The following is a 15731-nucleotide window of genomic DNA, read 5'->3' as shown; positions in this document are numbered from 1 at the left end:
GTGAGCTGTAACTCACGAAAGCTTATGCTCAAATAAATTGGTTAGTCTCTAAGGTGCCACAAGTACTCCTTTTCTTTTTATGATTTTAGAGTCCACTAGCTGGAGACTTTTCAGGGCTGGAAATGAATGCTGAAACTCTTCAGAAAGGAGAAGTGGCATAAAACTCCATTCCCAGCTCTGCAGGGTGGAGAAATATCAGACTCTAAATCAGACATTGCTTCAGTGATTAATATGGCCTTTCCCAGGCTTCAGGATCAGAGGGGTAGCCGTCTTAGTCTGTATCCACAAAAACAACAAGAAGTCTGGTGGCACCTTAAAGACTAACATTTATTTGGGCATAAGCTTTTGTGGGTAAAAAACCACTTCAGATGCATGGAGTGAAAATTACAGATACAGGCATAAAAATATATTGGCACATGAAGAGAAGGGAATTACCTTATGAGTAGCGAACCAATGTTGAAGGCCAATTTAGTCAGGGTGTCTGTGGTCCACACCCAATAATTAATGAGGAGGTGTCAATACCAAGAGAGGGAAAATTGCTTTTGTAGTGAGCCAGTCACTTCAGCCAGGCTTCAGGATGGTGTAACTTTGAGTAGGACATTATACAGGGCAGGACTGGAAAGAAGGTGGGTTGCTTTAAATGAAATCAATAAAAAGCTACGGTTTGTAGCTGCTCATAAGTTTGGACTATTGGAGAGATGGATAGTAGATGGAGTGCGGGTGAGATGGTGAATGGTACATGGTAAACTGAGGTAGTTCTGCAGTTGGTGGGTGTTTGTTTTGAAGGCATTCTAGGAAATGTGGGAAAATAAGAATGCAGTAAAATTACACTGATACTGAGAAAGTCACTGTACTTTGCTCTTACTTTCGTGTTACAGCTTTTTTTAAAAAAAACAAAACCCTGGTGTTGGAAACAAGAATGGCTTTCCTCCTTCCTATCCAGCGATAAAAGAGGAAAAGTAGCCCCTGAATAAAGCAGGGCACTCCGAAACAAGAAAACATGGTGTGGTTTTTCCCTTCAGCGTGTCATAGCGGTTGGAAATATTTGTGAAAGCCTCCTCCCCGTGCTCATCTGAAGGTTTGGAAGACCCGCTTCACTTCTTGTTTAACAAGACAACAAACCCGTGCGCGCAGTGCGTGGTCCCGCCCCCGTGCAAACCCAGCCAACGCGCTGTGCCTTTAAGGGGCTCCGCGGCTGCACATGCTCAGCTCTCTTGGTGGGGTAGTTGGATTGTCTCGCATGTGAAGCAGCTGCTGCAGGAGCAGCAGCAGGGTGGCTGGGAGAAAGCATTGCAATCTCAGCCCTTGCTTTAGCATGGAGGGGAGGGGTTTCTCTTGACCAGCAGCCGCCCGCACAGGTTTATTTATTTAATGGGGTGGGGGAGCGGGCAGAGGTGTTTGGGACAAGGGAGCTGGCCGAGGGCTACTGTGAAATAACCCCCACGCTCCAGCTGTGTGTGGGGAGGGCGGGGCTGTTAGTCCGCATCCTTCCCAGGGCAGTTGCTCCAGCGGCGGCAGCACCATCATCAGCCTGGGCTGGTGCCGGAGCCGCGCGCGGCGGGCAGATTCCTCCCGCGAGCAGCTCGCGCTACGGGCCTGGCGGCGCGAGCGGCGGCTCCGGGCAGACCAAGGGAGGAGGAAGGGGGCGGGTAGGCATCGCACCGGCCAGGCGGCGCCGAGCGGCGATTACAATGAGCCCTGGAAAATGGCTGCTGGGAAACTGTCAGCCGGGACAGCGGCCGGCTGCTCCCCCCCGTGTAGGGGGAACGGTGCGGGGGGGGGCAGATAACCGCTCCCCGCCCCTCCGCTTGCGGCTGGATCCCCCCGCCCCCGGGCCGGGGATGCTGCGGAGGGCTCGGGAGCGCTCAGTCCCCAGCTGAGGGGAGAGGAGGCGGCCGCTGCCTCCCCGCTGCTGCCCATGGGGGTGTCCCGTTATCAGCGGCGAGGGGGGAGCTAGTGAGGCGGAACCGCGCGGTCACGAGCCAGCCCCCCCCCCCCCAGGTGGAGGAGGGGAGCGGGGCTGCGAGGGCCGGGCTCTACCTCACGGGTGGCGGCGGCGCTGGGGTCGGGGGCGGCGGTGGGGGGGTTGGCTCCTCCTGACAGGATTAATTCTCTCCAGGACGGTCTCCCAGCGGCTGCGGGTGGGGGCCGCCCGCAGCCTCCCTCCGTGCCGCCGTCCGGCGCGGGTCGGGTGGCTGCTTTCCCGGCAGGCGGCGCTGGGCGAGGGGTCAGTACCGGGCCGCCCGTCCGGCGGCGAAGATGGACCTGGGGCGCGGCTGGCGGAGGGTGGCAGGCTCCGCTGCGCCCCACGGAGTCTGGAGACCTGGTTCCTCGTCCTCCTGTGGCTCCGCCTCGCTGCTGGATATGAACAGCTGGCTGCTCGTCTACGGCGTCCTGTACCTGGTGCTCTGTGCCCAGGTGTCCCAGTCCAAGCCCTGCGAGAGGACCTCCTGCTTCTCCGGGCGGTGCGTCAACTCCACCTGCCTCTGTGACCAGGGCTGGGTAGGAGACCAGTGCCAGCATTGCCAGGGCCGGTTCAGGTAAGTCTCTGCTTAATGTGTGATCATTCCTCCCCCCCCCCCCCTTCCTGCGCAGGTGCCTGCTGTGTTTCGCTGTGCCTGGCATGATTTTGTGGGTGTGAGACTGAAGAAGGTTACAGAAGTTGGAGATGGAATAGGACCAACACACAAGTCCACCCCCTCTCTCCCACAAATACAGATCAGATGTTGAACTGATGAATACAGATTTAAAATTTTTATTAAGGCTAATGTTAAAATGATACACAGGTTAAGGAAAGAGAGTCTGTCTAATACTGCTGTCCTCTCTGGGACCCTTATGAAAATGACATGTGTCTCCAGGGGTTTCCCTACTGAAGGCAAAAATGTTAATACATTTGAATGATTTTCCTTCAGGGGACTAAAATCTTTCTCTTATTCCACTCCTCCTCCCACCAACCTTCTTTCAAGTGGCCTAACAAGACAGGCATTAATTAACATACACCTAGCATCATATACACATGCTTTCTGTTCATTATTGAACAATATAACATGGGTTAATTATGGCTCTTTGGGAAGAGGAGGTGGTGTTGGGGTGGTGAGGCTTAATTTATGAAATCCCCCTGCAAGGGCTGAATGAGTCAAAGAGACTGAACTATGTTTTCACTCCTGAAAGTGGACTAATACATGCTGACTGGACGGTGTGGGGAAGGATACACTGATATGTTCCGTGATTTATCTATTCTGTGGATACAATGGAAGACTGAGTGTCTAGTGCTGTCACTCTGCTCTTTCCACAAGCTTGCTTACAAGGAAGTTAGCATAAGCTCAGTGGACAAGATACTAGACTGGGAGTGAGGTGACCGATGTTCTGCTGCCAGTTTGCCACTAATCTGTGGCATGACCTTAGACAAATCACTTAACCTCTCTGTTTTCTTTTCATATCAGATATGGCTAAATTGTACTCACCCTTTCTTATGAAGCACTTTGAGATCTACAGCTGAAAAATACCATATGATAGCTAGTTAACAATAACAATGTGCTTGATATCTGTCAGAGGCAACATCACAAATTCTTTTCCAGGGGAATTTAAAGAGAGAATACTGTCAACTAAATTATTTAAAACCTATTTAGATTTGGGAAAAGTTTTTCTCTTTTGGCAAATGAAAGCTAAACAAGATGGCTTCCATATTATCTTTAATAATTATGAATGTTAAAAAAAATGTTTGATTCTGGGTGCAGGTGAGCGAAAGGAGCATACTTTTCAGGCAAACAAGTCACTCTAGCCAACATGTCTTGCAACCGTTCCTTAAGTGAACTAAAGTAATGTACCTGTTCTGCGAAGAGCAGAATTTGCCCGAGAACTTGATGATCTTGTGTTGTTCCATTAGTGATTTGTTGACTGACTTGGAAAAGGGAGGACAAATATGAAAGGTGGAGATATTAAGCTGTTTCATCTGCATGCTAACTACACTTAAAATTGATATGTTAAGCATGTGTGAAGGATTTGGGGTTTTGTAACTGGCCAATAACCCTGGAACCATGGGCTAATTGTCAGGATGATTGTGAATGACAGGAGGGGAAGCCTCTGTGGATCTTCTTTAGGTACGATGATCAGCAGTAGACATGCTTTTAGAGCCAGGAATGCCTTGCTTCAAAGGGATTATCTATATCCTGAGCTTGATACCAGTCACAGCATATCCTAATAGTACAAGGGCTAGGTCAAACTTTAATCTTTTGATTAAATTCCAAAGCTTGTAATTAATGAATATATTCTCTGATGGGTTACTAAAGCTGATGACACTAGAATGCCTTTAGGCATTAGCCCTTAGAGGGATTTTCTTGATTATTTAGTATTAAACCATTTGTTGTTTGTTTACATCAGTTGCAGTTGTCAGGTGAACTTAATGGGAAGAAGCCTGATGGTTACATTTTGCCTCATGGCACTCTGCTCAATTCCAGTAGAATGCTAAGAATCCATCCCCACCTAGAGGAAGGTCTAGTTGCATATTAAAAGGTCAACATTTCCTTAGCTAAATGCACACTGTTTAAGACTTGGGTCCTTAGGGGTTTTGGTAAAATCAGAATGCATTTGTCCATTAGCCACTCTATTCTAGGGTGCATATAATTAAAAGTTTCAGAGTAGCAGCCGTGTTAGTCTGTATTCGCAAAAAGAACAGGAGTACTTGTGGCACCTTAGAGACTAACAAATTTATTTGAGCATAAGCTTTCGTGAGCTACAGCTCACTTCATCAGATGCATGCAGTGGAAAATACAGTGGGGAGATTTATATACATAGAGAACATGAAACAATGGGTGTTACCTTACAGACTGTAACGAGAGTGATCACTTAAGATGAGCTATTACCAGCAGGAGGGCGGGGGGGGGGGGACGGGGACCTTTTGTAGTGATAATCAAGATGGGCCATTTCCAGCAGTTGACAAGAACGTCTGAGGAACGGGGGGGTGGGGGGGAATAAACATGGGGAAATAGTTTTACTTTGTGTAATGACCCATCCACTCCCAGTCTCTATTCAAGCAATTAACTTAGCGGTTATCTGCCCACCATTCCCCCTACGGGGGGGGAGCAGCCGGCCGCTGTCCCGGCTGACAGTTTCCCAGCAGCCATTTTCCAGGGCTCATTGTAATCACCGCTCGGCACCGCCTGGCCGGTGCGATGCCTACCCACCCCCTTCCTCCTCCCTTGGTCTGCCCGGAGCCGCCGCTCGCGCCGCCAGGCCCGTAGCGCGAGCTCCTCGCGGGAGGAATCTGCCTGCCACGCGCGGCTCCGGCACCAGCCCAGGCTGATGATGGTGCTGCCGCTGGAGCAACTGCCCTGGGAAGGATGCTGACTAACAGCCCCCCCCCCCCGCCACCTCCACTGTTCCTCAGATGTTCTTGTCAACTGCTGGAAAAATGGCCCACCTTGATTATCACTACAAAAGGTCGTCCCCCCATTCTCCTGCTGGTAATAGCTCATCTTAAGTGATCACTTTCGTTACAGTCTGTATGGTAACACCCATTGTTTCATGTTCTCTATGTATATAAATCTCCACACTGTATTTTCGACTGAATGCATCCGATGAAGTGAGCTGTAGCTCACGAAAGCTTATGCTCAAATTTGTTAGTCTCTAAGGTGCCACAAGTACTCCTTTTCTTTTTGCATAATTAAGAGTGTCACTGATGCCAACATTATGATTTTGTTACAGAACAAGCTTTTTGCTTATTTGGGAGAACTGCTTTTAAAGATGTACTGTTCTGGAAAAGTTATCGAGATTGGGCACCATAAAGCTTTACTTTGAGAAGAAAAATGTACTCTGTTAAAACCTATGTGGTAGTAATGTAGCACTATAAATACTTACCCAATTTGGCCGTTACTCTAAGTGGGGGCTGTATAAAGTCTACCATTATTTGGTAGCACAAATGACTTATGAGCCATGAAATTTAGCATGGTGCTTAACGCTGTGGTGATTAGTGTATTGTAAATGTCTTGAATAGATAGCAGCTGGAATATTGGTGCAGAAGTGGGAAAGTGATATCATAAACTTTGCTTTGCAGCCATGTGATTTGAAGGCCTTTCTGACTTGTGCAGAATATGGGGAGGCTTTCTTGTTATACTGGAACTAGCCTATCCCATTCTCATTTGTCTATGAAGTAGAACCGTCTGCTGTAGTCATGTGCAGCCCATGGCTAGGTTTTTCACAGTGACACTTGTAGGTGATGACTCTCTGTGACCCCACTGACACTTGTTGCTCCAATCAATAAAAATTATTGTAGAGAATGTTTCAACAAGAGAAGAGATGTTATTGATAAGCATGTTGAACTATTGTACATGCAATTAAAATTAATGTACAAGATGTAAATGTGAGGTATATAAAACATTAATTGAATATAGAATTCTGTTGTGACTTTGAACATACCTATATTGTTTTAATGTGGAATTCTGTGTTTGAAGTGTGTGTGTGAGTGAATACAAGATTAAAAATGCACTATTAACTGATTTCAACTTGACTGGTAGAGGTGAAAAGTGTGTTGGGATTCTTTGGGATTTTAAGGTGAGGCTTCATACACACAGAACTGGGATCTTTCTTTAAAATAAAGCCTTCCTTCCTGGAAAAGGATCTATAATTAGTTGAGCTCTGGGAATGAGTGACTTGAATTAGCAAACATTGAAAGCATTAACATAAGGGAAAGACTCTAGGGAGTCTTGGGGCCCATTAATTCTCATGTGAGTGTTTTTTTTTTCTAAATTGAGGAATAGCAACCTAGCAGAGACATCAAAGATGATTGATCAATCTTAGTAAGCAGGTGTTAAAATTAATTGACTGATTCCATGGTAACCCAGTTTTTTCCCCTATAGGGAATCTGTTACCGGCATAAGACTCCTCTCTAAATGTTGCTTTGGGATGGATGAAAGACAGATAGGGGAAAAAGTGAATAGGTGAAAATAGTAGCTAAAGCTTTGTTAAAGTATATTATTGGCTTCCTCTCCATAGATCAACACTGTACTTTTCTCCTGAATGAAGAAAACTCTGCCCAGAACACAAAACTGACCTACAGCAAAAACTGGAATGAGGAGGGCGAAGTTTGGATTTTTAAATCGGATAGACCTAGCCCATAGAAGTATATGGAAAGACATTCCACGGAGCATGGGGGAGATACCTCCATGTCTATAAAGTACCTAGCAGACTTTTGGCTGGTAAATCAGTAGCAGAGCCATTCTCTGTCTACTGTCTGTCACAGTCCATGTGCTAGTTCAGACCAAACTTGCCAACTTTCAGGGGGTTTTGTTTTACTAATGTTGAAATTAACACTGATATGACATTTAACTCGGACAGTTTCTGCCGGCTTTGCTATCCCATAGCTTTTATCTGTGGACTCCTCTACTCACACTCTGGATATCCTTTTGTAAAAGCTGTGTCCATGAGGAGTAATGTACCACCTGCTCTAGTGAGTCAGCAGAACCCACTTAACTCTTTCTTAGGAGGATCAACACTTGCTAACAAAGAGGGGTGTAATGGGTGCTAGTCTGCTACAAGATGAGATCTGAGAGACTATTTAAGTGTAATTTTCAGGGCTTTGGAGCTGTGCTCCGGCTCCTCTCCAGCTCAAGGCAAAAACCTGCTGCTCCGCGGGCTCTGCTCCAAAGCCCTGGTAATTTTAACACTTCAGTTGAATAGATTGATTTTTCTTTTCTTAAATTTTTCTTCAATCTTTGTGTGACTATCAAGTGCTTCTAGCTTTGTATTGAGAATTGTATGTCTCCTGCTCTGTTTTACCTGCATTCTGCTATATATTTTGTGTTATGGCAGTCTCGGATGACAACCCAGCACATGTTCAATTTAAGAACGCTTTCACTGTAGATCTGACAAAATGCAAAGAAGGTACCAGTGTGAGGTTTCCAAAAGATACCTAAAGCACTCGACCCAAGGTTTAAGAATCTGAAGTGCTTTCCAAAATCTGAGAGGGACAAAGTGTGGAGTATGTTTTCAGAAGTCTTAAAAGAGCATCAGTCTGATGCGGAAACTACAGAACCCGAACCACCAGAAAAGAAAATCAGCCTTTTGTTGGTGGCATCTGACTCATGATGATGAAAATAAACGTGCATCAATCTGCACTGCTTTGGATTTGAGCAGAACCCGTCATCAGCATGGAAGCATGTCCTCTGGAATGGTGGGCGAAGCATGAAGGGACATATGAATCTTTATTGCATCTGGCATGTAAATATCTTGTGACACTGGCTACAACAGTGCCATGCGACTGCCTGTTCTCATTTTCAGGTGACACTGTAAACAAGAAGTGGACAGCATTATCTCCTGCCAATATAAACTTATTTGAGCAATTGGCTGAAAAAGAAGTAGGACTGAGTGGACTTGTAGGCTCTAAATTTTACATTGCTTTATTTTTTGTACATAATTGTACATTTGTAAATTCAATTTTAATGATAGAGATTGCACTACCGTACTTGTATTAGGTGATTTGAAAAATACTGTTTTTTTACAGTGCAAATATTTGTAATAAAAATATAAAGTGAGCGCTGTACACTTTGTATTCTGTTGTAATTGAAATCAATATATTTGAAAATGTAGAAAACATCCAAAAATATTTAAATGGTATTCTGTAATTATTTAACAGAGTGACTAATCGTGCAGTTAATCGCGATTAATTTTTTTAATTGCTTGACAGCCCTATGTGGTACTAATTTGAGCAGCAAGACACCTCAACAAACACTTACTAAATTATATTTCACAGTTTCACTGAATTCATGTGTATGAATATTTTTATTGGGTTGCAGTGGACTCCCTCCATGTCCTGAGAATTAGTGAGGGTTGTCAAGGCTGAATCCCTACTCTGTCACTTTGAGTACAGAAGGTGGGGGCCTGCAAGGATTTTAAAAATTAATACTTGCCACTCCAGGCTTGTAGTAAACTTCCAAGGTTACAGCTTTTCTCTGACCTTGGCTTGGTAAATGCTGCTATCACCCAAACATCAAATACCCCTTTGGACTCGGGAAGGAGCACTTGGGAATTCCTCCCTGTGAGGTACCCTCAAACCCTTTCACCCCCCACTCCAGGGAAGACCTGAAAGAGAAAACTAGCGTTGCTACCAGCTAATCAAACAACATGCACAAACCTCTTAGGACACCAAAAATCCAATCCTGTTCTTAAAAAAGGTAAATTTTATTAAAAACAAAAAGGAAGAAAATACCTCTGGAACTTAGGCTTTTGCTAGATTTTAAAAGAGCAATTCCAAAAACTAAGCATCCAAAATAGCTTTCTTGGAGGTTAGTTTAAAGGTTACAAGCAAACAGAAGCATCTGGGGTTATTAGCACAGAGGAGTTCGCAAGCCTTAAAAAATAAACCTGATCACATCTTCTAAGACATTCCCTAATTTTACTTACTTATCTGAAGCCTCAGATATGTAAGTTTGAGGTATGAATTGATAATCTATAATCATACCTGTCTTAAAGCTGCTTACAGAGTTGCTGCTCTGTATCCCTGCAACCCAGAGAGAACAACAGAGAAAGGGAAAGTTTCTTTCCCAATTTTTAAAAGTTTTACCTTCCCATTGGCTCTTTTGGTCAGGTGACAACTTTTCTTTACCTGGGGGACTTTTAACCCCTTACAGGTAAAGCAAGCTGAGAACAGCTACCAAGAGGGATTTTACAGCTAACTGGCTGGCTGGGTGTCCATCAGAGGGAGCTACCCCCCCCCCCCCACACTTCATTTATCATAAGGGTGAATATTAGATTCAACTTTTCAGAAGTCCATATGTGGAGATGAAAAAGTTGTTGGGAGTGGGTGGGGTGTGGAGGAGAAGGCAGCAAAACTTCTGCTTCCTCCTTCCCATTCCCCAGAAGTCTAGTAGGATCTGTCTTGTTATATGGGCTCATTGCTGATGCCCAGATCCAGCAGAACAGAAATATTATCTTCTCTAAAGTCTACCAATTGTGCAGTTGGGATTCTGAGGTTTCATGCAAGTTTTTTTAATATGCTAATTAGTTTGCAAGTTACTTTGTGTGCTGGACAGCCCCCATATGTTATATTAATTTCTAGGTTATATTAATTTCTTGAATCTCTGTTACCATCTTGTCTTTTCCATCAGTTTTAGACAAGTCTGACTTTCTGGTTTAATGCCTATTGTGGGGAGCGTAAATAAGAGGTTCCACTTTATTATCAGGTACTAGAAATTTGCTGCCTTGTAGCTTGAATGTAATCACCTTTTTGGTTTAAAGCTTTCAACAGCTGTCTAATACAGAACCCTCTTGTAGTTCCTGAAGTCTGGAGATTGTCACCTGCCCCTACAGGTTCTTTTCAATGGTGTAATGAAGTAGGAACTAGAAGCTTCACTTTTAGCACTTTTACCTTCATTTCTCATTCTCTGACCACGCAAATTCCAAGCATATTGTAACAAGAGTGACTCTCAGAAGTACTGATAGAAAATTACAAAACTTTATTTCCTAGCTCTGGTCACAGTTCTAGTCATGGTTGCAAAAAAACACTGTGCTGTGATAGTGGACAGTATCCACTGACTCCAGAAGTTAGTTACAATTACAATTATTATATTTGGTATTAATTGAGTTCTGGTGCTTTATAAATAAGTGTTTTGGCAAGTTGTAAGCATATGCACACATCTGGCTATGTGTGTCAGGTTCTTGTGGCAGTTGCATGCTGTTCCTGTGAATTTGTGTGTGTGAGGAAAGTTTTTTAAACAAAATTCTTTCAGCTGTTTCTTAGTGAGAGAAGAAGAAAAATACTCTTCATCTGGTAAAAGCAGCTTTCCCAATTTTTAAGGTTTGATGTATCGTTGAAAATCATAGCAGCGTAGCTACTTTGGTCAGGCGTGTGCTGGCGTAACCCCAGTGTATGGAAGAGTACTTCTGTCAATATAGCTACTGTCATTCAGGAAGGTGGTCTTCCTTCAACAGCAAACCCTGCTTCTGTCAGTATATGCTGCATCTACGGTAAGGGGCTGTGCTGGCATAGCCAAGCCAGTATACTCTCCATAGTGTTTGACATACCCTAAAATACAACTACAGCAAAAACTGCTGAAGGCTTAAACTAAAAAATTAGCATGGGATTAGGCTTTGCTGAGGACAAGCACTTTGTATTGTTATAGAGACGTTTGGGGGATGTAAAAATACTAAGTTGGTCTGAAAAGTTCGAAACAAACACAAGAAAATGCTTTTTGGAAATGAGTTTTCCAACTGCCCTAGGCATGCTCAGTAGTATTGGCTATGATTAGTGCTGCTTTTGTGACATTACTGCACACTTCTCTGTCCTATCTGACAGGCACAGGGGCAGTGCAGTTTCTGAGCAGGAAGAAAGACCGTTGCTCCTAGGTTGTCACTGGAACTGTTTGCATAAAGCAAGAAGTTCTTATCTTGTTGGAGACCAAGATCTTCCAGAAAAACTTACCTTAACATCAGGAACAGGAGATCTTGAGTACTGGAGAGAATCACTAATCCTGCGATTTTTAGGGGCTTTGTGATTATTGCTGTATTCTACTGTGTGTGCCACTTAAATCCATGTGAAGGAAAATCTCTGGCCATAGATCTCCTTTCTTCCAGGTGGAAGAGAGTGTGCCAACAGCAGAAGTACCCTCTATTTCTTCCATAATAGACCTTACAGAAGGATTTCCACATGGCCGGGGCCCATGCCGGGGAAGGAGTTGGACACTGGGAAAGACTAAGCAGGTTCATGGAAACTAGGCAAAAATGATGAATAAGTTCTAAGCTATAAAATATGTGCCACGTAGCACCTCTCCTTCCCTCCACACATCATCTCTGGGAGCTTTCATGGTCGGAGAGTCTCCCTGATAATGAGTCCTGGTAATGAGTCTGGAACCCTGGGGAGTGATCCCCATGGGGACTGATCTGTCAAATTTGGAGTGCATAGGCAATGACCTTTTTCTGTGGGGGTGAGGGGAGTAACTGCTGCCTCCTTCCCTGATAGTACAGTGTAAGGGAGTTTCCGTAAGATGATCTTCAATGAGTTTTCCTCTCCCTAGGTGTTTGTATGATTCAAGCCTATGATTTTTTTGGCAGAAAGTTGTCTTTTCATGATGTGAAGACAATGCAAACATAAATATAAACAAATTTTAATCCCAGATGGTAGCAGCAGCAGTGCTGGGGACTCCCGTTTCCCACTACATTTACAATCATATCCCGATTGGGATAATGTTAACCTTGTACAGTAAAGGGAATACTTTTCTTTATTTTCTGTAACTTTTAAATGGGCAGACTAACTTTTGTGTAGTCTAACTTGTGATTATTATTATTATTATTATTTATTATTATTACTATTTTTTTAAGATCCCAACAGTAACGTTAAGTAGGCTGTGTTGTACATGCGTAATACTGTATTTACTATTTCGGTTTACATGGTTCAATGTGTAGATGAATACATTGCTGTTCATTGTAAAGTGCGTAGTGTGGCTGAAGTAATATTGTAGTTTTATTCCAGCTTCACATTTCCTACTTTTACTTTTAACTGGGATACGTAATGTACCATTATTTTATTTAAAAAATCAAAATCTTTCGACCTGTGGTCTAGAAGTACAACATATGATGGCTCCTATTCTGAAACATATGATCTTATACATTGCTGGATGGATGGTTTGTTTTGTTCTGATTCTGAAACTCTATTGGTAACTAAATATAGTCAGGGAAAAATCAGAGTATGTGGGATGTTGCTGCTTCTCTGTGACAATATAATTAGCTATATTGTTCTTGGTATAAGGTTGTAAAAAAACCTAGACTAGAGATGGGCTGTGAAGTATTTTATAAATAGTTAAGCAGTATTGAAATATTAATTGTATTGTTGTCATTGCATTAAGATTCTTTTTTCAAAAAAAGAACATGTAACAAAACAGTATTTCCCTTATAGTGCTTATGTTTCCTGTTTCAAAATGTATGCAACCAACTCTCTCTCTTTTTTTTTTTTTTAAACCGTCTATTATGTTTGCAACTGTTATTGGAAAACCAGACTTGGAAACTGTTTCCAAACAGTTCCTTACACCAGACTTCTTTGTTCCGTCAAATTTGGTGCTCAGATATTATGGTAATAAGAACCCTATAAGAATCTAAAAAAGTCTCCAGTAGGCTACAAAGCTGCCAGCTAACCTGGCTTCAACAGTGAAAAGTCCTAATGATTTCAGTTGGACTAGTTATGGGAGTTAAGCATTCCATCCATTAGCATGTAGGGCCCTAAGCTTTCTACTGGCTTTTTAAAAAAAAAAAATGGGACTTTGACCTTCCAAAGACATGATTTCTTTCAACAGCCCTCAAAAAGTTATAAAATTGTATGTTGCTTAGCAGTCTCAGTTGTAAAACAAGGTGTAGAAAACAAATGGTTGGCTTTCCCCTTTGTCATCCGCTCTCCCCCCTCCCCGTGCCAACTCTAATTTTTCATATGGTATCAAAACAAATTTTGGTTGCTGTGGTCACTATAGATATGTACTTTTTTTATAGCTTGATAGGACTGACAGTACTTTCGAAAGATTATTAAGTTGGCCAATCATTTATCCCAGTATTCAGTATTTGGCTTTCATTTAATTTGGTGAATGCTCATATTGTATTTGTCTTTGGAAAAATTTAATTACATGTAATTTGAGAAAGCATGTTGCATATTGTAACTTTTTAAACAGGTAACCAAAATATTGTGAAGGTCACAAAGGATGCCTTTTAAATCCGTCACTTTCAAATGGCTACTCTCATTTTAGCCTAATGCTGGTGGTGTTTGTGTTGACGTACTTTTTTTTTTAAGTTTCACTGTAGATGTTAGTGATGTATATGTCTAATATGTTTATGCAGGATGTTGATTCTTTATGAGACTTTGAATAAGTAATGGACTGGAAAATATACCTTGTTATCAGCACTACATGGAATTTCATCTTTCTAAATCTTATGCACTGGCTATAGGGAAACATTTGTAACTATAACTCAAATAGCTGGGTGCGTATTTGGGAATCAGTAGTGGTTCCCACTGTACAGTAAAGTATTGGTGAGCTTAGCTTTCACTACCTGCGTAGTGCAAAAAAAATCTTGGCATGATTATATTTTTAGAAGCAATTACCATAGTTGATGTCATTATTTAAAATAAATAGGGTAAATAGGGCAATTTGATATATACCACTGTAAGTATTTGTGTGTGAACTTCACAACATCCTTTACTGGTTGCCTCTACACCCCTCATCCCACAAGAGCTTCCTTGAGTCCCTGTTTCTGGTGGTATAAAAATGTCCTCATGTATTGTTTGTGTGACACCAAATATGTCAAACTACAATGGTACTTGAAACTGTTTAAGTAGTAAATTAGAACACTTGATATACACAGTAACACATTGTGGGAGCTCTTCTAAGTATTGGAGATGGACCCAGAACCCCAGATTCCAACAGTCTTCAAGTTAGGAGCAGTAAAACTTGCTCATATGTCAGTATGTTAGTTTTTAGTGTTTGGATTTTTCCCATTATAGACACAGTTTAAGATATTCAGTTTTTATACCATGATCCCAAAGTAGAGCTTTGGAGGTACTTCCAAATGAAAAGCAATTTGAAAAGACTGAAACTATTAAGTCTAGAGAGGAGGAATGAAATTCTGGCCCAACTGGAGTTGCAGATAAACACCCCATTAACCTCAATGGACTCAGGATTTCACCCCAAATGAGTAAATTGGGATGTGACAGAGATCCACACAGCAATGCTTAGGTATAGAGAAGGTAGAGCAGGTGACCAGATTTACCTTCTAATAATCCAAGAAGGGAACATTCAGTAAACTGAAAGATAACTAAATAAAACGGAATGGAAATATTTCTGTTAAACCACACTAATAAGAGTTCCACAGGGTAATCCTTGAGACCAAGATCTAGTAGGATTAAAAATAAAATGTGTTTATGTAAATTAGAACACTTCACAATTATATTAGAATATATATAAATGGGACTGAGCTGCAGAGTTTGGGATTTGGGTTTCTGGTACAAGCCAAAGTGAACAACATTTATTTTACAAAAAGAAAAGGAGTACTTGTGGCACCTTACAGACTAACCAATTTATTTGAGAATGAGCTTTCGTGAGCTACAGCTCACTTCATTTATTTTAGTAAGCAATGATGTCTTGACCTTTAGGGTCATCTTCAGAAACAGCTTTTCTTTTTCAAATAATCTTTATACTACATATAAGCAAAATACTCCCCTCCCCCCCCCTTTTTTTTTTTTTACAGATCCTATAATAAGTCTCTCTCTCTAGAAAACTAATCCAAACATAATTGGTAAATTTAAACACATGGGAGTGTACACGTGTTATGTACTGCAAGTATGTGTGTGTGTGTGTGTGTATGTATATATATATATATATATATATATATATATATATATATATATAAACATTGTGCCAGGTGCCGATGTTGGTGACATCTGTAAATTCAGAGTAATTTACTTACTCCATATTTACACCAGTGGAAGTAAGAACAGACTTTGGCCTATAGTTTGGTGAAGCTTGGTGGGAAAGGAATACTGTACAAACTTGTGTGTGCTAGTGGGGTGAAAATAAAATTTCAGAAATGTTGTGTAAAGGAAGGATTAATGAGTGCATTGGAAATCTGTGTTGAAAAATGTGCTTTGTCAGAGTATTAGACATTGATTTAAACTGGAGTTATGTCAAGATGTGGTCACAAAAGGTGGGTTGTTCACACATCAACTTTAGTATTTTTGTTAAAGGTCTGAATAGCTAGTGAAGGAT

The 15731-nt window shown here is 42.1% G+C and overlaps 1 protein-coding gene across 2 annotated transcripts in view; it reads left to right on the top strand.

Annotated features, from left to right (window-relative positions):
* The first annotated feature begins 1221 nt into the window (after nt 1–1221).
* Nucleotides 1222–15731, top strand: part of ATRNL1 (attractin like 1) — a 990764-nt gene continuing 976254 nt past the window's right edge. For both annotated transcript variants that reach the window (XM_074959279.1, XM_074959280.1), the window contains exons 1-2: nt 1222–1358; nt 2120–2540. In XM_074959279.1, the coding sequence (XP_074815380.1) occupies nt 2260–2540 (281 nt within the window). In that variant the 5' untranslated portion in view covers nt 1222–1358; nt 2120–2259. The remainder of the gene's footprint in view (nt 1359–2119; nt 2541–15731) is intronic.

Source organism: Natator depressus, chromosome 7 (genome assembly GCF_965152275.1).
Source record: "Natator depressus isolate rNatDep1 chromosome 7, rNatDep2.hap1, whole genome shotgun sequence".
NCBI classification, from domain to species: domain Eukaryota; kingdom Metazoa; phylum Chordata; order Testudines; family Cheloniidae; genus Natator; species Natator depressus.
The sequence above is the reverse complement of the archived record's forward strand: the minus strand, read 5'-3'. Positions and strand labels throughout refer to the sequence as shown.